The sequence below is a fragment of the Triticum aestivum genome, chromosome 2B, assembly GCF_018294505.1.
Source record: "Triticum aestivum cultivar Chinese Spring chromosome 2B, IWGSC CS RefSeq v2.1, whole genome shotgun sequence".
Classification (NCBI taxonomy): domain Eukaryota; kingdom Viridiplantae; phylum Streptophyta; class Magnoliopsida; order Poales; family Poaceae; genus Triticum; species Triticum aestivum.
The window spans coordinates 130,661,554-130,685,723 of NC_057798.1; the positions used below are offsets into that span (position 1 = coordinate 130,661,554).

The 24,170-nt window shown below is 44.9% G+C and overlaps 2 protein-coding genes across 2 annotated transcripts; both read right to left on the minus strand.

Moving 5' to 3' along the window:
* Positions 1–1,339: 1,339 nt before the first annotated feature.
* On the minus strand, positions 1,340–7,361 carry LOC123043884 (thioredoxin reductase NTRC). Its single transcript, XM_044466476.1, has 10 exons — positions 6,930–7,361; positions 6,531–6,744; positions 6,341–6,446; positions 5,661–5,926; positions 4,855–5,134; positions 4,411–4,518; positions 3,854–3,940; positions 3,663–3,767; positions 2,322–2,452; positions 1,340–1,657 (listed from the first exon to the last, which is right to left on the minus strand). Exons 1-10 carry the CDS (start codon positions 7,132–7,134, stop codon positions 1,597–1,599), a joined length of 1,563 nt encoding a protein of 520 aa, XP_044322411.1. The 5' UTR covers positions 7,135–7,361; the 3' UTR covers positions 1,340–1,596.
* Positions 7,362–14,508: 7,147 nt separating this feature from the next.
* Positions 14,509–16,814, minus strand: LOC123040799 (protein RICE FLOWERING LOCUS T 1). The gene is made up of 4 exons (XM_044463555.1): positions 16,599–16,814; positions 16,307–16,368; positions 16,152–16,192; positions 14,509–15,126 (listed from the first exon to the last, which is right to left on the minus strand). Exons 1-4 carry the CDS (start codon positions 16,788–16,790, stop codon positions 14,900–14,902), a joined length of 522 nt encoding a protein of 173 aa, XP_044319490.1. The 5' UTR covers positions 16,791–16,814; the 3' UTR covers positions 14,509–14,899.
* Positions 16,815–24,170: the final 7,356 nt, after the last annotated feature.

Sequence of the window (24,170 nt, forward strand, 5' to 3'; positions counted from 1 at the left end):
CTTTACGAGGCCGAGTACCCGGTCCCGCCGGACATGCGGGTGCCCGGGGCGTGGAGGATCAGCGCGGGCGGCGTGCCGGTGCCCCCGGTACCCTCCGGCGCGGTGCGGCGCGCGGAGATCGCCCGCATCCGCTCGAACCTGCCGCCTGCGGCGAGGGAGGCGCCACGGTACGCCCCCGATAGCCCGCTGTGAGAGCCCTACTTCCGCCGCCGTCACGCCCAGCAGCTCGAGGCCACCAACGGCGTCGTGCCCTCCGGCAGGCAAAACTCCGCCGGCCGGCGTCGATGGTGGGGCGTGCCAGGGCGCACGCTGGACGCCGTCCTCGAGTACATCGAGGGCGGCAACACGCCGCGCCTCGACTACCCCGCTCCCCCTTCCTTTTCACGCCGCCGGGGAAGCTCCTGGACCCCGAGGCGCATGGAGAGGAGACCGGGGGGTCCTCCTCTTCGTCCGGCGGCTCGCCCTGCCTCCGCCCCGTCAAGCCGGAGCCCCAGGACACGCCTGTGGCCGCGCGCACCCGCAGCTCCGGCGTCCGTATCGGCGCCCCGTCAAGCCGGAGCCCCGCCGGCCGTTTTGTCCTCGTCGAGCCCAAGCCGGAGCCCGGCCTCGTCGAGCCCAAGAAGGAGCCCGGCCTCCCCGCGGAGTACGAGGAGATAGCCCGGCGCGGCTTCTCCGACGAGGACGCCATGCGGTGGGCGCGGGAGGACTACCTCCGCGAGGAGACGGTCCGGCAGTGCCGGGCCCTGAAGGAGATCGCCGCCCGCAAGCGCGGGCGCGAGGACGAGCACGGCGTCGTGATCCTCGACAGCGACGACGACGACGCCCCCGGACCTTCCAACCCGCCGCGCCAACCGGGGGAGGGGTGCAGCAGGGACGACGGAGGTTTAGGCGGGGGCGGCAGCGGCGACGACGACGACGGCGGCGACTACACGCGGTTCTACAGCCTCCTCGGCATGTAGACGCGTTGGGCGGGCGGCGAGGGAGACGGCGGGAGTAGCCCGCCGTTTTTTTTTTGTAAAATATGTTTAAGTTTGAACGAACTCGCCGAAATTTGCTATGAATTTGCACCGTGTTTGTGCCGTGTTTAAATTTTTTAAAATACCGTGGGCGCCGCGACTGGGGGGCGCCCCCAGTGCGCAGTTAGCGCCGGTGCGCCCCCAGGGGCGATTTTTTGCCCCTCCTGGGGAGCCAACGGCTGGAGATGCCCTGAGGAGGGGATAGGAGGGGGCAGGGGAAAGACAGAGAGCACCATATGGATGAATAGACATGAAACGGCTGTCAATAGCGGTGCCCTTAAAGTTGTGTTGACAGCAATAGATTGCATATGATCTGTACTGAGTAAAGACATAAAGAGGTATGCACATTGTTGAGATGATCATGAGCAAGGGGTCAACAAGATGTTATATTGTACAACAAAGAATATATTTTGGATTCAATAAGGGCGGTCGGTTAATTTCCTATGGCATCGGATTGCACCAGGCTCATCTGATAATTTGACCAAAAATTGCCCACCAGCGTGGCTTCTAAATATAGTCAATATATGTGTAAATGGAGGCCATTACACTTCAAAACCCTGGAACGAACAATGAGCTCAGCTCATTTGTTCGACTCGATGAACTCCCGGTATTCCTTCTTCATCTTCACACCAGAGAAAGTCCTGCATTTCCAAGATTAAGGTATATCAGAAGGGTGGGCCTGCTATGACACCATATAAAGTAGGCAAGACAGGGGTTCTGCAAGCTGCCCAAGAGATGTTCGACATATTTGGGAGAAATTCCGGGTGCATGGTAGAAGCTTTGTTAACCCGGAACAACACTACCCATATGTCACGATTAAGATGTGTACTTGCAAAGAGAGCACACTTATCCTGCCAACTGTCCTATTTAACATCGTCAAAATGGCATTCATGAAAGAAGATGGACAAAGTGTTGACCACTGATCTATCTCTATGTGTACGTACAACATGCCCGTCATTCATGTGTTTTGGCCTCATTTACAGGATGATGACATCTCAACTTAAGCCTGTGGTTGGATATAAAAAATTGTTAACTGTGGAATATGTAATTCCAGCAGAACCCGTCCATTGAAAATGAAGTGAGCATGGTGGTCACTGCTTAATTTGGTTTATTACTACCAAAAGGATAAGTACAAAACTGGAATTATGTAAAGGTACAAAAGTGGTTGCCGTCATAGAGCAAGAAGGTTCACTAAGAACAATAAAATACTCATATTTCAGCTAACCCAATGTTTAGGTAAGTTGTGTTTTAGGTTGCGGCCGTAGTTTAGTAGAAAAACTAGCAAGACCAATCTAAGAAGCAAACCTGATCATTTCTTTGTTTTTGAAGAACTGGACACACGGTGTTCCCATTATGCCTGCAGCTTCTGCTATTTCAGGGTCCTCCTCGATGTCAATTTCAACAAAATGAACGTATTCGTCGTATTCATCTATAACCTGTAAGAAATATCATTTTCACAAGGATGAGGTATCATTATCAGCAAGCAACAAAAATAACATATAATTGCACAAGAACTTTTTTTTGAAGCTGTACCAAATTGTGAACTTATGTACTCCCTCCGTTCACAAATATAAGATGTTCTAACTTTTTTTCTGAATCAGATGTATAGACACGTTTTAGTGTGTTTGTTCAGTCCTTTCAGTCCGTATGTAGTCCATATATCAGCAAGGGTGTTGCAGTTGAAGTGCCGCACCCAATGGTAGTCGAGCAGCTACCAGATTAAACTCTTACCACCGAAGTGGTAAATTCATAGTTCTTACAAGGTTACCGCTGTGATGACGCGTGTATCACCAAGCATAGAGAAGGGTGCTATCTTGAATAGGGGATTCTCATGAAATTAAAAATAGACAAGGTGATCAAATCACATCCATGCATTGTCAAATTGCTGGCATAGAACAGTCCATCAGCTATCAGGTGGTGTGGTTCAGACCACCTAATGCATTTCAAATGGTAACATCTGTACCCAGTGTCTTAGACATATACCTAGGGCCCTAACAAAAATATACTCCAATGTAATGTGTGGACTACCATTGTTTAGCAGTGTGTGTTGAAAACAAGATGAGATTTAGAAATTAACCGATGCATGTGTGGAGGGTCAATTTTAATCGAGTGGGTGATATTTATGACTGGAATGCATACTGGCACCTTCAACTGATGCAGTTCTTATCGACTTCCATCTTCATAAATGCCACAATGCAATGCAGACATCATGAGCATATGCCCACTCAATTCATTTGGTGTGTTTCAATCATATATTGTTCTTTGTTGGATTGAGTTTATCTTCAATAAGGATTTTATTTCTAGAACAGACGATTGAGCTCCGGCATGCTCTAGCAGATCCAAATGTAAACTATCAGGCTACTGGCTTGGCTTGTCGCTATGGATGTTCAGTCGTCAAAGGAAACCACAGCATAAAGTAAATTTATTTCTAGAATTAAGGTAGATGTGAAGAAGATGTTAAGATACATTTTGTATAACTAGATTTAAGGTTGCTGACAAGTAATTTTATTTAAGTACTCCCTCCGTTCCTATTTACTCGTCGTAGTTTTAGTTCAAATTTTAACTAAAACCAAGACGAGTAAATCGGAACGGAGGGAGTAGATGTTAAGATGTTCAAAGTTCAATTACAAAAATTCAAGAACTAACCTTGTTCAAAATTGGTTTTAAGGTTCTGCAGGGACCACATGTTGGAGAAGTATATAGAACCAAAATGAGCCTTGGACTTCCATGGTATAACTTGCGGAGTGCATACTGCAAAGATAGCAAAGCTCAGGATCAAATTTGACATGAACACTTACGTTTATATGAGGCACACTAAGGATATATATGTTTGGCACCTGTCCCTTGTGCTTTGTGTGAGTAATGTCGAAGCCCATCTCGACATCTTTGCCTTCAATCTCCTTCTTTTTTTCTTCACGAACAGGCTGAAATTTAATCAAGTAGAACAAAGAGTTGTAACATAAGTTTGATTGGTTGTTACAGAAGATAAGCCCCAAAACATATGAAGGTGCATTAAGTATGCATACACTAATGATCTCTAGTAGCTCAGGTTTTATCCACTCACAAGGTCACAAATTCTTATTCAGAACATATCAACTCACAGTTTCACATCGCTACAGCTTATGATAATGGAAGTCTAAACTCCAAATTTTATACACGAAAGAATAATCAAATGTGCCTGCATAGCATGCTAATATATGGAAACTAGGAAGCTTAATTAGAATGGACAAAATTTATCACAAATTACTGCAACACCCATGATAATGAAGACCAGTGATATTCATAGGGTAAGAGACAGTTTTCATTGAGACAATGACGACCAATCAAAATGAAGCTGGCAAATGCACATGGATCAATTGCGCTAAACAAATACATTTTGCATGAAAAATAATACCTGGTGAAATTCAACAAGAAGATCATTGGAGACTAAGTATCTTTCAACTGACAAAGCAGCTATACATCCAGATCCAGCTGCAGTAACGGCTTGCCTCCATTCATGATCCTGCAGGTGAAGATGTGTGAAAACAGAAAAAGTTCATGATAACGGGCTGAAATAATAAATAGAATATCTGAATATCTATGTTTCATGGATAGGTATCGAATGATGAGTGGGTACAAGTCTTCTGTCTTAGACAACAAATTATATTGCCTTTCACTGCGGAATTTTCCAAACAGTAGAGGCAGGGTCATCAAGAGATGATGTGCTAGCATGCTACAGGATTAACGTGGTGAGGTGACAGCACACATGAACTGCAACAGGATTAAGTCCTTGTTTCTTCAAGCGTCACACTTTACAATCATGAAGAAGTTTCAGACATTCAATGAAGGATGGAGTTACCTGCACATCACCAGCAGCAAATACGCCATCAACTGAAGTTTTTGCTGTCCCTTCATCAACCAAAATATATCCAGAACTATCAAGTTCAATTTGACCTTGTAGCAGCTGACTGTTTGGAGTATGTCCTATCCCATAAAATAGACCTTTCACTTCAAGAACTTTTTCCTCTCCCGTATCGATTCTCCTCAACTGAATACCGGACATCTGTCCTTTCGTATTGCCGACAACATCCACAGCTTCTGTATTGAAATGTACTGTTATGTTGGGGTTGTTGAGTACTCTGAAACATTCGCCATAATCAACCTGTTAACCAAACATCCAGGCAATTGAAATTTTACTTCATTAATATATCATGCAACTGAAGAGGAGCTAACATCCTTTAAAGAACTTAACAATTTCATCTACAGACAAGTTCCAAAAAAATTACAGCCCTCGAGTTCTATGGACCTCTGGCAATATTGTGATTTTGAGTATCTAAACTTATTGCAGTATTAACGAAGACCAATTGTGCCGCTATAACCAACATTTTAAAGTGGAAGCTCAGCATATTACCATGCAACTAAATGCCATCATCGAATGGTGAATGAGTTCACGTTATTTACAATAGATGAGAGGTGGAAAAATAATCGTGCATTCCTTTTACAGTTGTTTAAGTTGTCAAGTATCAACTGATGCTAACACTGAAAATAAGTGAAATCTTGGCAATCCATGGACCGAAGATTTACATGAACAGGTAAGACTATTTTGATATTTATCACAGTAAAGGATATAATTTTATAGGGAAAAAAACTTAGAGAATGCCTTACCGGTCCTGCATAGCTTTGGATGCTCGTAGTTGGTCTCTTCGAACAAGTAAATGAACATGGCACGCATATTTTGTCAAATATATTGCTTCCTCGGTAGCTGTATCACCCCCTCCAACGACCGCGAGAACTTGACCCTTGTACAGTGGTGATGCTCCATCACATATTGCACATGCGCTGATACCTCTACTCCAAAATTCTTCTTCACGAGGTAATCGAAGTCGCTTCGCAGTAGCTCCAGTTGCAATGATTACACTATGGGATTTCACCTATATATATGTCACTAAAATTAGTGCAGCAAAAAATATGTGCAAAATAATTCACGTGCACTATAAATTAATAACAGGTGGTTTGCCATCAACATACATATACAAAGAAAAATTACAGCACAACTAAGAGTCAAGTCATAATCGTAGAGCAAAAGAGTAGACAAAGACCTAAATAAGTAAAGCACATAGAATTCTGCACTGGTTCAGAGCTCACATTATTTACTCTACACTTTCCACTAGCTCTGCTTTGTTACTTTTCAATTTAAAACGGATCCTGGTTTTGACTAACATCACAGTAATAGTAACCATTGAATGTTCACAAAATTCACATGCAACACTACCTTGTTACGAGAGGCAAGTTCAGAGTCCAAAATATGTTATGGCGCACCAAGAGGAAGAACACAAAGTGCTTACCTCTCGGTCACTGCTACGGATAACAAATGGCCTACTCTTCACATCTATAAATTCAACATCTTCTTGGTGAAGCTCTGCACCCCACCGCTCCGCCTGCTTCCGCATTCTGGCATAAATCACGACCCCAGGATGATATAAGTAAGCAAACACAACGTTTACCAATTCAATACAGATAGTGGGGCACTCTTACTTGTCCATGAGATCAGGCCCAGTGATGCCGTCGGGGAACCCAGGGAAATTCTCCACCTCGGTGGTGGTCATCAGCTGGCCTCCGGGAACACCGCCCACCTGGTAGCCTTCGAAGACGACGGGTTTCAGGTTGGCCCGGGCAGCGTAAATGGCCGCGGTGTACCCTGCCGGGCCGGAGCCGATGATCACCAGGTTCTCCACCCCCCTGCCAGGATCTGCAACCACGAGAAAACAATCACCCACTGTTCCACTTCACCACAGGGCGTCTTCAGCTCCACATACAGTATCGGATAATAGCAAAAAAACTGACAGTACGCAGGTCTACAGACTACAGAGTCAGGGCAGCCCCAAATCTAAAATCTGGACAGACGGAAGGAACAGGGGACTGAGAGCGGCGCACCTGACGGAGGAGAGGAGGCGGGGGCCTCCTCGTCGACCGCGTCGGCGGCGGGGGCGGCGGTGGCGCGCAGGGCCTTGGACTTGGGTGCGCGAGAACAGGAGGCGGCGGGGAGGGGGCGGCACGAGGACGGGGCCGCCCTGCCTCGGCGGGAGGAGGGCGGGGCGGAGGAGAGGGCGGCGGCCACGGCGAGGCGCGTGACCGCCATCGCGCGCGGTGAGGGGAGGCGGGGAGGGGGAGGGGGAGGGAGCGAGGTGGCTGCTTGTGCGTCGGTGGGTGGTGGGTGGTGTTGGCGGAGTGGACGGGCCGGGACGGGAAGGGAATCAAGCGGAGGGTGTGGAGCGCAGGGGAGCGGATGGGTGGATTGGATAGGGGGGAGGCCGCGGGAGCCAGACGTGCCGCGGCTGCGCCTGGTGGCTGGCTGCGGCTGGTGCCGGAGAGCGGAGACTGAAGCGGACGACGCGACGCTCTGGTTGGGCGTTTTCCCTCGGTTCTGCCCCACACCTCGCCGCTGTCCTTTTCGGCGTTGAGCTTTCGCGAACCTGGCGCCGTTCCAGGCTTCCAGCCCATTTGTCCGTCCAGCCAGAATGTTGGAGCTGCCAAAGCATTTTCTTTTTCTAGTGGTTGGTAGCTGCCAAAGCATTGAAGAGTTCAAGTTTGTCTTCTTGATGAATTTTATTGTCCCAAGATGAAATATCAAAAGAATACCAACACAATACATACATCGATGCACCCAACCAACACCAACACACGCACACAAGAACACACCAACAAATAGCAAAGTCATATAAACACAGTTATTCGTACGTGAGGGGAAAAAAACCAAAATGATCAGATACACAATCGGTAAACTACACTTACGAAATGTGTAAAGTTTCCTTCCATTCATAGGGCAAGAATATAATAGGAATAGAACAACTATATTAAGTGGGATGGGTTAGACATGTCATCTGAGATGACATGTATCTTCAATTCTATGATAAGATACAAGGAAAGATATTTCATTTGGTTTCTCATTGATATGTTTTATTTTTCATTGAGTCTAAACTAATGTTTCTTTTCCTTTGAAATATGGAGGATAGTAATCATTCATGTATGCGAATATAATTCCATTCCTGCCAATGTTGAGGATATCGCTTATCGTTATCGTCTCGGTCAGCTGGGGATTAGAGATTAATTGGAAATTGGCCAATTAATCGATTTTATCGGTCGACTATTAATTGGCCATTTTTTTGCAAAATCCCAGGTTACCAGCACTAAATTATGCTATATTCAACACCAAAAAATATTGGACAGAAGTGTTACCTTGATTGCTAGCCTTTTAATCCTCGTACTCCCTCCGTCCGAAAATACTTGTCCTAGAAATGGTTGTATCTAGACTTACTTTAGTAGATACATCCATTTTATTCATTTTTAGGACAAATATTTTAGGACGGAGGGAGAATAATGAAAAAATAGGACAACTGTATATATTGCATAACAAGGTTCACAAAACACAAAAAAACATAGTTTTTGCAAACATAGTGCTAGGAATATGCCAAATTTATCGGTACATTCTCGATAAATCAATTATCAAAGCTGTAAATCGGCCCAAACGATAAATGGTGAAGATAAGGCATAATCTTATCGGTCACCCCCCAAGTAGCGATTAATCGGACGATTTCTTGAACAGTGATTCCTGCAAATCAAAGTGCTCTAAACATTTTTTCCTACGAAAGTCATATACTGTAGAATTCCTACAAATTTCATGTAAACAAAAGAAGGCATACAAATATGATAATATTTACATCATTAAACATATATAAAATATGAACACACATTTACGATGAATCGTATAATTAATAGATGTTGTAGATACATTTCTCTGTAAACTTGATCAAATTTAATGAAAGTTGAATTGGGACACAGCTAGATTCCATAGCATCATGCCAAAGTTTATTTGATTGCACCAGATTTTGTCAAGCGGTTTGAGTGGATGAAAAAAAAACTTGTGAAACATAGTCTACGTAATTTCTTAGGAAAATACTACAAAATTTAAGTTGCACATTCAAATAACCCATGTATGAAAATTCCTAAGACTTTAATCCTCCAAGATTCATATGAAAACCCTAACCGCGCCGCCAGCCGCCCCTCCCCGCTCCTCCCCCGCTTCGCCGCCGCCGAAGGGGACACCGGCGAAGCCCCTGTGGTCCCCAGGGAAGGTGGCGGTGGGGCGTACTCGTCGTTCTCGCACAGATCTCGCGGCGGCCAGTGGCGCGCGGCGGTGTTCCGCCGGGGGCTGGCGCCTGCTGCCCGTGAGGCGGCGTCCCTCACGGCGGCGGGGCTGCCCCTGAACGGCGCTTGGTAGTGGCCACGTGGCGGCGCGTAGGTGGGCCGGATCTGGGCTTCCGGTCTGCGTCCTCGTCGTGGCAGCACTTGCCGTTGCCCTTGGCCATGAGGCGTGGTCCGGGACGGGCCTAGCGCCGGTGGTGCTGGCCAGGATGCACGCTGGCAGCGCCCTACTTCATCTCGCGTCGTCTCGTTGGCCAATGGTGGTGGTCATCTTCGTCGTCAAAGATGGTCGGCCAGAGGCTTGGTGATCGGATCTCGAGATCCATCATCTAGTCCCGGCTGCGAGTTGGGGAGACATGGTTGCTGGTGAAAATCGAGCCGTTGGCAGGCGATGGTGGCGTTCTACGTCGTTACCTTGATGGAGACATTACCGTGTAACTACTGTCGACCGACTCGTGCTGCTCTGGGGAAACCCTAGGATCTGGTGTTCCAGATCGGACGATGGCGGCACTGCGGTGTCGTTTCTCTCTTGGGAGCATCGTTTGTGGAGCAGCGCTGGAAGTCAGAGCAGGAGGTGGAGCGGCTTCGTCTTGCACGGAGCTTCGGTGAAGATGTCAAGTCATGCTTGACCGACATGTGCTACGCTTTGTCATGCTTGGTCGGCTGGTGCTACGCACGACAGATCTTCCAAAGACTTCAAGCTGTGTCGGCTGGTGGTACTTGGCAGCATGGTGTTGAGGTGTATCAGTGGCGATCGCGACGTGCACAGCTGTTTGCGCGCAGACAGGAGGTGTTGTTGGGCGCCGTGATGGCGTCGACGATAGCTAGACCAACCAAGGTTGATGCATCAGTATAGTTCTGAAGATGGAGCGGTGGCAGTTGGCGGCGGCAGCCTCTGAGAGCACGCCGGACTGGCGAGATCCATGCCTGGCAGGCGTCCTGGATGGGTCCTCAGGTCTTAGATGTTAGGTTTGGCTGCGATGTCGGTTTCGTATTAGGTCTAGGCTATCTGCGCCCCTTCATCAACTGGATAGGTGTAGCGACAGTTTGTTGCTTAGACTGCGGCTTTAGTCTTACTGTGGTATTACTTTGTAAGGTCTTGTGAGAATAATTAATAAAGTGGTCGTATGCATCGCCCAGATACAGAGGCTGGGGGTCATCCTCCTTTTCTAAAAAGTATGAAAATCCTTTGGATCAAGAGACCTTTTACTTCTTCACGAGAAATGCTGGACAAGTACACCAATGAAATAAAATCTGAAATTTATAATTTATCAAATATATGGAGCACAGCTGAAAATCTTGACATGGTATTGCTGGTTAGCTGGTGTTTTTAAAAACACATGTGTTACCGCAGTGCTGCGGTTAGATTATGTTTGAAGGAAAACGCCCCAAAAATTAACACACTAGGCATTGAAGGCAATCACTTAATCCACCAAATGGGATGTACCAATGTTGCATGAAAAAGAAAAGAAATACTACTTCCTCCGTCTAGGTGAATAAGTCATACGCGTAGTCCTTTAGTGGATTAAATGATCTCTTGCTTTACTCTAAACTTAAACTTTGCATGAAAAAGAAAAGTAATATTATCTCTTGCTTTACTCTAAACTTAAACCATGCAGTCTATTTAGTATAGTGATTATTGTAAGCTCTATGAGAGCATCGATTTTGCTTACTGTATATAGCTATACATATGGGGATACACTTTGAAGTCTATGGGCATATAGTTCTAGTTATCTTAAGCTTTCATTATTCATTAATTCTTGATTTGAAACATGTACTTAGATTATTATTACTAGCAAAAGAGCCCGTGCGTTGCAACAGGAGAGTAAATAACACACGTTCTTAACCCAATAACCATGACTCAAGACCCTAATGTGTTCACGTCCTTTATTTTACATGCATCACATTTGTGTTGTTGATGGTGGTCTCACTGCTCACACAACAAAAGCGTGTTTGAATGCAGTCAGTTCTAAGGCGTCTCTCTCTCGCGCACACTCGCTCGAAATAAAATGAGAAATATGTTCTTTTTCCCCGCGAAGCTTTTCACAGGTGTGCATGCGTGGTTATCGATGGTTTCTTTCCTCTCTATCAGTAAGAAAGAAAAACGGATCGTACATTATAGATTAATTTCACACTAAAATAATATTTTAGAAATATTTAACAGCAAAAACTAGCATCATATTTAGATTCTACACATTTTTTTAATCAAGTTTCATATATAACAAGTTAAAATCGAAGTTACGATTTAAAAGATATTGATAATTTTGTTTTAGATAAACTATGGATTGATTAACTAAAAATTCAGGGGGTTTTATGTTAAAACGAAAAAACGATTCGGTTGACTTAAATGTGGATGGTGGGTTGATTATCTAAAACATCAGGGGTTTATTTACGGATAATTTTGTTTGAGATAAACTACGGGTTTATTTATGAAATATAGAGGGGCTTTTTTGTAAAATGCATGATGGACGACCAGAAACCCAATTTTCTTTATTATTAGGTAAAGATTTTTACCGATATAGGTATAGCTATGCTTTGATTATTCATTAATTCTTGATTTGAAACATGTACTAAGATTATTATTATTTTTACCGCTATAGGCATAGCTATGCTTGCCCACATACAAGCACATGGAGCATACACCAATTAGTTTTTTCCAAGAACCAAGAACCGTAGAACAACCGTTCTACAGTGCATACAACAATGGTTATCTAAGCTAAGCTGATTTACGTACTGAGTACTGCCAGCCTGAACCAAATACAAAAAGGCAAGCTCGTATTTAGGTTGAGCTTCAACATCAAACAAACATCCACTACCACTCTAAGTCTCTACTGGCCATCATGTTCCACAGCATCTGATACGCGTCGTCGATCGATAGCCGGGCGCGCAGAATCGCACGCAGAACTCGTGCTCCTTAGCTTCTTGTCGCTTGAAACAAGTGATCCTCGTGATGGCCAGTGACCACATTGCCCACAAGCTAGCTACCCATCAAAGCCTTGTTCGGTTACACCCCTTCACAAGAGGATTGGAGGGGATTTGAGGAGGTTTTGACTTGTAGGGGATTAAATCCATTTCAATCCCTGCCAAACCCCCTCCAAATCCCTCCCAACCGAACACAGCCCAAGTGGGTGGGAGTGGAACTACAGGAACCTTTCGAAAGCTTAGTACCAACTTTCCACATTGCCTGTTCGGGCTCCAAAACATCGGCAGCGACCGCCAACATCTCGATCATAACACTCCAATTCCAATTTCAGCGCGCTAATCGGCCAGCGACACCAAGAATCGGGGAATTGACCGGGAGGAGCAATCTCAAAGGGAATTCGATGTTGCATGTTATTCCACACACAGTCAAAGATGCAACAATGCAGGCTGCATGCAGCAAAATGCCCAGTCGGATGCATGCTGTCATGAACGAATAATGATGCATGGCCTCATCGCAAGACATATTCTACGCAGCCAGCAGCAGCCAGAGGAAGAAGAAGACCTTGCATATCGCTGTCAGTTGGCGACTTTTCCAGTCACAATATAGCAGCGGGAGATCTTTGCTAAGGGAAATGGGAGATGTTTCCATGAGGATGTCTCCACTTACTGACCCCAGCATTTGCCACACACACACAAAAAAAAAAAACGAATTTTGAAGCCATAGTGGCCAGTTTACCTATTTGTGTGTTAAATAAGCTGGAGGGGTATGTCTACGGATCAGTCAGTCGAATGAGAAAATATTGTTTCTTGTTCATACAAATCTAAGAAAATCTGCACTGCCTTCTACTCCCTTCGTCCGGGTGTATAGGGCGTGCGTGTACTTTTATGTCACCAATTTAACTAACCAAATGTTTATTACATGTGGCAAAACTTATACGTTTAGAATCTTCATCCATAGTCCATAGATGAATCTAGTGATATGGTTTTGATGACATATAGCACATCTTTTGTAGTCAAATCTACCACCTAGAAGCACACGGACATGCCCTATACATCTGGACGAAGGTAGGAGTATTGTTTTGGTCTAATACAAAAAGATTTAGAACTTGCTCTCGTAGTTCAAAAGTGAGAATTTGCACACATATCAATGTTGGATCGATGGCTCTCGACATATGTCGAGAAATAGACAATTCTCAAGCGATAGAGAATTAGCAAAATCAAAGCCTAAAAGAGTTGCCCGTTTAATAAGAGGAAACCTGAGCAAAATCATGATTACAACTCATCTAAAGATATGATACCACCCTGACATGCATGGCCACCGACACAATGCTCGGCGCATGCCGAGAACATACATCTGTCGGGGCCACCAACAAACATGATCATCTCATCACACGTCGTCTCTTGAAATCCATAGATTTCAGCGTCACAAAAGAAGAAAACAATACACACCGAACACTACAATAGACACATAACAACCATGTTGCTCCCATCCAAATAGTGAGCCGACGCGAGGACAAGGCAGAATACTGATTTTCAGTTACGAGCCTCATAGGAGACATTGACAAGAGCTTGCCACTGACAAAGCCCATCGCAATAGTTGGCGAACACCACCCACCAAACCACCAATCACAGTTAGTCGCCACTGCCATGTCGTCTTGTGATATCGGAGCTTCGTTTCGCCCCCAATGAGTGGGGTGCCCTAAGAGAACCAAATGAAGTTGAATAATCAATGTATAAGGTTGTGATGCGACCTAGGCACCTAGCCCAACTAACACCAGTTTCTCTACGACCCGAGTTGCGGTCAAGCCGCCAGCCACCGGTGTCAGAACTACATCGTCTCCAACCTCCAAGACAATGTCCCCATGAAGGGAATGATGCATGAAGCACAACCATCGTCCAATCAAAGAAGGGAAAACAACATCACAAAAGAGGCTCCCAAGGAATTTAAGGGCGCCCATGGGAATCTTGTTGTTAAATGTTTCAACCTGTCCCATAACACGATAAAAATGTTTGTTTTTACTGAAATCTACCTTGGGATCCCCAACCCGTCGACATGCAGCCCACCGGTATTCTACAGCCGCATCCACCAAACTACATCTCGAGGCACGATTCTTCGAGAAGTTTGCATGAGTCCAGAAATAAATTCAATGCACACCATGGGAAACAATTGAGGAAAAATGTACTGGTAGATCGTACGTACCAAGTTCAAATTTGGTGCGAACAATTCGAAGTTCTATATCTTTGGACCAAAATTTGATTTCAATTTTTTGTGGCACGATAGAGGTATATAGTGCATGTGCCATCACTTTGATCTCTATATGAGCCAACATTACGCTTGTGATTGTTCTAATCTAACTCACAAAAATACAAAATAATTTTGCTCAACCTGAAGATCAGAACAACCAACCGCACATATCTCATTACCAAGGTGTGGCATAATGTCACATTCCTTATTGAACAGTAGCAACGCATCCTTGCAAAGGCTCCTTACTTAAGAGCCTACAAGTACAAACACAGGTACTTTATTCCAACTCTTCTAGCTAAGTACCGTGTGATGCGGCTATCATGGGTGTACGTATTAGTAAGCACGCAGACATAAGTACCGGCAGAGCTCGAGCTTAACTAACTGCCTTCGAGCTGGGCCATGGCTGATCAACCAGTTAGATAGATCAGACATGAACCTTCCAGTACATTTATTCCAACTTCTCTAGATATCTGTATCAGGTACCGGTGAGCTCAGGCGGCGACGAGGATCATGGCTGATCGATCAGTTAGACAGATCAGGTGAACCTCCTCCCACCAGTGCCTGTGGGACGCTGGCAGTTGAAGTACACGGCAGCGACGGGCTTGCCGAGGTTGAAGCGGCGTGCGAAGCTGCGTGAGTTGAAGCTCTGGCGTGCCTGCGGCGCGAACACCGTCCCCCGCCCCAACTGCTGGTACAGAACCAGCACCATGCGGTGGATGCCCATGGTAGGGCTTGGGCTCTCGTATGGCACGATCTCTTTTCCTGCCAGTTCATCAAAGAGCAAGGGAATTCAGATAAGTTAAGCGTGCGCTTTCCCCGGAAAATGGAATAAATAGCATGTCCTTTTGTGGTTTTTACTGCATTTGTGTCCTTTCTTGGTATCATTAATTTGTACTATTTTGCAGCAAGGTGGGATATGTGGAAAATAACAACTATAAAGCGGTTCAAGGGCGTACATGTATTATTTTGTTCAGTGATTGAAGCTACTATTGAAGTATATGCCAGAATTTTGCTCTTCCTACCCTAATTAACATGGGCGACTTGGTAGTTGGTTACTTGTAATCACTCATAAAATGTTGTATTATTTGAGCGTTAAAATGGCAGTTGCTATATGGCAACATTATGTGTTTTGCCATGTAGAAAAACCAATGTATGCTAATTTGGCAAAGTCACATGGTGTAAAACAATATTGACGAGTAATTAAGTAAAAATTGAACAACATGATAAAGACCTCTCAAATTATTTGCAGAGAATATATTTTTCAGAAGCATTTCGCGAGTACCTTATGCAACCATTGCAACATTGCACACTAATTGATGTGAAATGTCTAACCGTGTTTGATAAATATTTTGCAGTAAATAAGAAACCATTTTCCTTGCATCATACTTTTTTACAAATATGATCACAAAGCAATACAATTCATACATCCTAAAGATGAAGTCATTAAATTTATGTTTTAATAATAAACGTATGAAATCACTTTTAGTTAATCCACATACTGTAATATTTTGATTTAACATCGTCTTATACACACTATACAGATCTACTGCTTTGTTAACTAAGGTGTATCATCCCTCGCAAAAAAACACAGTAAGGTGTATCACATATTAAGGTATGAAGTGAAAACTCATATATCATAATATACAATATCCCAGTTTAAGCACTAAGTATAAGCTCGAGCGTGACTATGGAACATCACCTGAGATAGTAGTACCTAATATGGACCGTTTGGCAAGAAGTTTGAATGAAAACCTGAGCATTAGGAAAACTAATTTTGATGTACTCACCAAAGCTATCATTTGTTGATGATGGGACATCAGTCACCATCCTGCACATACCCAAAATAAAATAAAATTAGAGCAGTCCATCAACATATAGTTGTGGCCCAACAAAAACATGCATGCAGTAAAATATGACAAAACATGTAAGAGTAATGGCTTACCAGTGCAGGTACTCCCTCAGGGTTGGGTTGCTGGGATTAGGCGCATCAGGATCCACCATAACCTATTTGATTCACAATTACACAAGCACATGGTCAACATGTTAGGGGATAAAAATTAACCTGGCTATAATTTGGATTGGGCTACCAACAAACAAGTTCAAGCAACATGCAACAACGAGCTTGTTTGGTGAAGCCATTAGTCTCCCAAGCTCTCTCAAGTTCACACCATGGCCATACACGTATGGCCTTCCATCAATGGAGTACTCTTACGGGTTCAAAGTGGTAGGCTTACTAGAGTATAGGCCACACGAAAATCATCACCGCCTATCTCAACGCTGGGTTTCAGAGAGACTGCTGGTGAGCGAAACTCCATGCCATTGAACACAGGCCTCCCATCATACATCACAGTTAGAGGCACCAAGCTAACAAATGGGTCTAGAACATCTCCAACTATCTGTGCCCTTGTCAAGGAGTCATTCGCCATAATATTTTGGAGTCTCAGAGCAAGTGTATACACTATTGAACTACAAAAGCTTGAGAAATTACATGGGTTTGGGGACTATTTATAGTCTTTGAGAGAGCTCTAAGATGACACACACATGCACGTGTGATTCGCGTTCTAATAATTAGAATATCACTATGTTGATCTACTTTCCACAAGATGCCCTTCTACTTGTTAGCATTTTAGACATTATTCCTTCGTCTTGCTAGGGTTCTCAGCGCCATCTCTCCTTCTCGCGATAAGAGCATATGTAACAAATGTTTGGGAATCGCATATATCCTTTCCATATCAGTTATATGGAATTATATATCTTTTGTTCTTCTATGCATCAAATTCCACGAGGAAGATCTCTACTTCTGACTTTACATGGTATCATTGGCAATTGGCGATATATTGCTTGCTAGCTCGGTGTCGATCAGGCCCCAGTGCTTGGTATAGTACTTCTATGCAAGTTACGATCTGTTTGGTTCTTTACAGCGAACAACCGGTTATATATATTATTGAGTGCTGTTATACTCATTAAATTTAACTCTGACAGGGAATAGACATGTACAGTGGACAAAACATATGTGGTATTTAGGCTTTTCAATTTGTTGCTTCTATCTATGCACGTTTAATATTGCTTTCGGTAGTAGTGTTTGTCAGTATATCATTTTCTTCTTAACTGTATACTCACGCATGCACAATAAATCAACATTTGTAAAAAAAAATAGTTCATTAATTTGATGGGTCTAACATACAGCTATGAAGAGTGATAATATAATGCTTAACATGCACATGTACAAACAGAGAATCACTACTGTTGAGAACATATTCCAGCATGAGGTTTGTGCCCATGAGCTCATGCACCTTTAGATGTGGCATGTGCAGCTGATGCTTCGATGCCTTCTTCGAACAGCTCTTCAGTTTGTCCCACAAAACTAAAAAATATGGCAACATTAACTGATAGACGGCAACCCGGAGGAAGGAAGTATTCCATTCTCTAAGAAAGCAACGAATGGCTATGGTACATGAAAACTCCTGCATAACTTATTGGAAAAAATGTGACCACCTGAGTCACTTAAAAATCGCCGGCATAATTCAACATGTTTGTTTTCTACCTGTCCGATACATATGGCAATAAACTTACGCAAACTTCTGCATCCATACAAATTATAACATGAAATGCATTCTTTTTCTTTTTAGCGGGGACCATGAAATATATTCGTGGTTTTCAATCATGAAAACATAATTCTATTTCAAATAGAAAAAATATATTTGCATTTCTTAGAGAATTCTAATCCGAGATCTTTCTTAAAGGCTTCTGCGCAAAGTAAGTTCTAATACAACATTACCTTTTTTGTGAAAATGCCAAAAGCCATATGTTAAGTAGCACATGCCCTTGGAAAATACCCTTACAAAAATTTAAAAATACGCCAAAATCATTGGGGGCGTAAAAATAATTTGTTCCTCCTGCATCCACCGATGGGCAACGTGAGCAAAACTCGTTGCCACCTCTGGGCCTAGCAAACTTGTCAGGAGCTTGTAAAAGCAATGACCGAGAAGTCGTCGATGTAGACCAGAAGACGCTGCCGGCCGGCCATGATCTACGTAGCAAATCACTGCCCGGAGAAGAAAACATCAAAGAGGGCATGTAGAACGCCCCATATCTGGCCAGACGGAGTCGTGGAACAAAAATCTCGCACACGCCCTAACATGGTCGAGGCTGGCCAACCTTTATCAGTGGGAACTGGAGCCGGAGAACCAAAACGCACAACCATGTTGTCCGCTCTACAGGACAGCGCCGCCAAGACTTCATTGAACACTTCCGCCACCATCGTCGGAAGGGCCGAAGTCGCGAAGACCTATATGTCCGTACAATCTCATCACTGGATCCGATGGCACACGCCATGTCAGGACCGAAGAAGAAGCCGAAGGAACCATTATTGAACACTGCCGCCACCATCGCCAGAAAGGGTGAATCGCTGGAAAAGCGGAGACCTACCTAATGCCCAAGATGGAGGAAACTACAAATCCATCGGTTGATCGAGCCTCCTCGCACACCCTCACCGACAAAGCCGGCGGAGAAGGAGGAGGCTGGCAATCTACCTGTGGAGGGGTATGACGGCGGTGAAGGAACCCTGGATGCCTTTTGGGGCTGGGGGGCTGCGTCCCGTGCGTCCTCGGCATTGACCTAATTACTATTCCCTCCGTCCGAAAATACTTGTCCTAGAAACCATTTCTAGGACAAGTATTTCCGGACGGAGAGAGTACAACGGTACACTACTCATGATTGCAGAATTGCATTTATGACTGAGGTTAATTTTCTGGGAGCAATGATTGAAAACGACGGGACCTCATCCGAAAGAACCTCCTTCCATGATCGGCTCTTTTCGCTCACCCGAAAGAACGTTATCTGCCAACGTGTGTTCTCAGTTACGATAGGGACGGCTCTAGGTAGATCGATCGTTGCCTCGTTGCACCTTGCAAACCTTAGCTCTTGATCCATCTATTAATTACTCCCTTCATTTCAATTTACTCGTCGTGATTTCAGTTTAAATTTAAACTAAAACCATGACGAGTAAATCGGAACGGAGGGAGTAAAATCTTAGTTGTGTGCAATTGCATCGCATAATCAAAGACTGAGAGAACTTAAAAAAAATTTAGATGAAGACTGAGAGACCATAACAAAGCTACAAACTGCTACTGATCACTGCCCTAGCTCGCACGTATTCCGGCGTTTTGACCATATTCGACTGCTCCCGTGGCTGCTGCCACTCCTATTCTCCCAGGAAACGGCCATGCCAACCTTTTAGTTGCACTCTACTTTTTTTTTGCCGTTGTTATATAGAACATGGTGGCTTTGCGTGCAACTTTTTGTCCAGCTATGCAGATCGCCGTCGTGCCTGATTGAATCATGCCAGGCTAAACACCCTAGATATGAACTTTCTCATAAAAAGATCATTCACCTTGAACATGGGAGCTGATGACTTCAGGGCCGATTGTACAAACAATCAAAATTTCTGGCCATCTACACCAAGACAATTGAAGTCCTGGAGCTCTACTCCATGCATCCCCTTCTCCCTCCTTTGTCTTCGACGTCCCACCGCAATGGATACACCACCTTGATTCGATTCCAGCTGGACAACAAAATTCCAAGTTTTTGTGTTAGAGAAAATATGTAATCTCAACCTACCTTCCTTCTCTTTCCCGTATCCTTCTCAAACTCTTGTGTCTCTTCCTTGTATGCCAAGGCAGGCTTGCCCAAATCTCAATATATACACGACCCGCTCCCCATCGAGGGAGTCAGGGATCGCTCATTATCTTTCGTGGTCATCAGAGCCACCTCTTCTCATACATCTAGCCACAAACCAAAACCCTAGAAAACCACATACCCCACAAATCAAAACCTAGAAACCGCATACTACCGTCTCCATGGCTTCCTCTGCCGGCGTCGCCCTCAACCTCGGTTCGCCGCCATCTGAGAAGCTCGCACGAGGAAACTTTATCCTCTGGAAGACTCAGGTGCTACCAGCCCTGCGAGGAGCGCAGGTGACTGGACTCCTCGACAACACAGATGCCGCTCCGCCCAAGATGGTGGAGGTCACGAAGGCTGACAAGACCACGGCCCTAGAGCCGAATCCGCTGTATGGGCCCTGGATCGCCAAAGACCAGCAGGTCCTATCCTATCTCCTCAATTCCATGTCGCCATAAATTCTTGCGCAGGTCGTCGGGAAGGACTCCACCTTCGTGCTCTGGACGACGGTGACAAACCTCTTCGCCTCACAGTCACAATCCCGGATTACCAATCTGAGAATCGCCATCACCAACACCAAGAAGGGCATCATGTCATGCTCGGCATACATGGCGAAGATGAAGAGCCTCGGGGATGAACTAGCTGCTGTCGGTCGTCCTGTCTCTGATCCGGAGATGGTGGACTACATCCTGGCCGGACTGGACCGCGACTACGACTCCGTGGTGGCGGCGATCGGTGCTGTCAAGAACACCATCACCGCTGATGATCTCTTCGCCCAAATCTCTGCCTTTGATCAAAGGATGGAGATGCTAGGTGATTCGTCTTCAGGCGGATTCCACTCATCTGCCAACGCGGTCTACAGAGGCCGTGGACAGTCCCGCGGCAGATCCCGTGGGCGAGGAGGACGGGGGCGTGGCCGTGGTGACCGCGGTGACCGCCAACCCTCTTCCTCCGGCGGTGGCAACGACTTTAGAGGACGTCCCTGACAACAGCAACAGCAGCACCAGGTGCGTGAGCAGCAGCATGATTACCCTGAGTGCCAAATATGCTACAGGCATCATCCAGGAGGTGCACGGGTCTGCTGGTGGCGCTATGAGGAGAACGAGCGAGAAGAAAAGGAGGCACATGCTGCCTCATATGGCGTGGACACAAATTGGTATGCCGACAGTGCAACAACAAACCACACCACAGGTGAACTTGACAAGTTGACGATGCGGGAGAAGTATAATGGAGGCGACCAAATTCACACGGCAAGCGGTTCTGGTATGGATATCACACACATTGGTAGTTCAATTGTTGAAAACCCCGTGAAAAATTTACATTTGTCAAATGTCTTGCACGTTCCTCAAACATCAAAAAATCTTGTTTCCGTTCATCGATTCACTCTTGATAACAATGTTCTTATAGAGTTCTATCCTTATTTTTTCTTGGTTAAGGACTTGAGAACAAGGAGAATCATTCTTAGAGGACGGTGCGTGGGAGGCCTCTACCCACTCATATCATCATCATCATCTTCGTGGTCCAATAAACAAGCAAATATTGTCACCAAGCTTTCATCATCAAGGTGGCATAGTCGCTTGGGTCATCCATCTTCAGTCATAGTTAAATATGTTCTTAGCAAAAATAAACTCGATTATGAGCCTAGTGTTGAGTCAGTTTGTGATCCGTGTCAACAAGCAAAAAGTCATCAATTACCTTATCCTATTTCTACTAGTGTGTCTACTGCCCCACTACAACTTATCTTTTCAGATGTATGGGGGCCAGCTCCTACTTCAGTTGGTAGATTTTCCTATTATGTAAGCTTTATTGGTGACTATAGTAAATTTACTTGGATTTATTTACTGAAGAAAAGATCTGATGTATTCCAAGTTTTATTAATTTCCAAAATCTTGTTGAACGCAAACTGAACTCCAAGATCATTGCTATGCAAAGTGACTGGGGTGGTGAGTATGAAAAATTGAACTCTTTCTTCCAAAAACTTGGCATATCCCATCATGTTTCTTGTCCTCATGCTCACCAAAAAAACGGGTCTGCCGAAAGAAAGCACCGTCACATAGTTGATATGGGGCTTGCACTATTAGCAAATGCATCCGTGCCACTCAAATTTTGGGATGAAGCTTTTTTAACTGCCACATATCTTATCAATTTGCTTCCAAGCAAAGTCATCAAGTTTGAAACACCCATTACACGACTCCTAGGTGTCACACCTAACTACACATCTCTTCGCATTTTTGGTTGTGCATGTTGGCCCAATCTTCGACCCTACAACACACGTAAACTCGCTTTCCGCTCAAAAAGATGTGTTTTCTTAGGTTATAGCCCCATGCATAAAGGGGTCAAATGCCTTGATGTTCCCACTGGTCGGGTCTATATATCTAGAGATGTTGTCTTTGATGAGTCTGTATTTCCCTTTGCATCTCTTCATCCAAATGCCGGTGCACTTCTCCACAAGGAAATCCTCCTTCTTCCTCAACATCTTCAGTCTTTTGATCATGGGGGCGACAACAATTGTACTAATCAATGTGATGATGTCTTTGCTGGTACTGGTTCTTCTCTTATGCCTGTGCAGGTTCCTGGTGAAAATGGTGTTCAAAATGATCAAAATTTCGGAGATATGGCTCAATTTGACCCAATATTGCATGCTGAGGAAGAGGACGAACTTGGCACAGATAACGAAGAAGATCTGGCGGCGCCTGACACTCCTGCGCACGTGCAGTCCTCGGATCGCGCGAGCGGATCGTCATCGGATCACGCCCTAGCCGGCTCCACTCCAGACTCCAGGGAGGGCCTCTCCCGCGCGGCCACGTCGCCTACAGGTGGGACCAGCAGCGGGATCGGATCCCCCTCGTCACGCGTGCGCGCCCAGTCGCGGTCAGGCAGCGGATCTCCTGCGTCAGATCGAACGGGTGACACCCGTGTGTCTGCAGGCGAAGCGGCCACACCGATGGCCGCAGGATCTCCTGCGCATATGGCGACAAATTCGCCTGCTGCATCAGCACATGCAGATTTGCCCAGATCCTCTGTGGCAAGCATTCCAGTGGTTCAGCCAGAAATTTCTTCACGAGTTATGACTGGGCTACAGAAAGGTATACGGAACCCTAAAATAAGAAAAGATGGAACTATACCATATGGGATGCTGTGTATTTCAGGAGAACCAACAACGTTGAATAGTGCACTTGATGATCCTAAGTGGAAAAAGGCGATGGATGAGGAATATTCTGCACTCATGAGGAACAAAACCTGGCATCTTGTACCAAACCAGAGAGGTAAAAATATCATTGACTGTAAATGGGTGTATAGAATCAAAAAAGGGCAGATGGCTCCATTGACAGGTATAAGGCATGTCTAGTTGCAAAGGGCTTTAAGCAACGTTATGGCATTGACTATGAGGACACATTTAGTCATGTTGTGAAAGCTGCAACTATCAGACTTGTGCTAGCTATTGCTGTGTCCAAAGGATGGAGCCTAAGGCAGCTAGATGTACAGAACGTGTTTTTGTATGGTGTTCTAGAAGAGGAAGTTTTTATGAGACAACCACCTGGGTATGAGAGTAAGAAATTACCACATTATGTTTGCAAGCTTGATAAGGCACTCTATGGTTTAAAGCAAGCACCCAGAGCATGGTATTCCAGACTGAGCTTACAATTGAAATATCTTGGCTTTATTGCTTCCAAGGCTGATACGTCCTTGTTCATTTATAACAAGGCAGGAGTAGTCATTTTTGTGCTCATATATGTGGATGATATCATAGTTGCAAGTTCTTCACAAAATGCTACTAATGCTCTGTTACATGATTTGAGCTCAGAGTTTGCCTTGAAGGATCTAGGTGATTTGCACTTTTTCCTAGGCATTGAAGTCAAGAAAACTCAAGATGGCATTGTGTTAAATCAGGAAAAATATGTAAACGAGCTTCTGTCTCACATGGGAATGAAGAATTGTAAGCCAGTGCCCACACCTTTATCTTCCTCAGAAAAGCTCTCTGCATATGAAGGTGAGCCACTTCAAGAGGAGGAGAGCACAAGGTATAGGAGTACTGTGGGAGCATTGCAATATCTAACTCTCACACGTCCAGGCATTTCGTTTGCTGTTAATAAGGTTTGTCAATACCTACATGCACCTACCTCTAC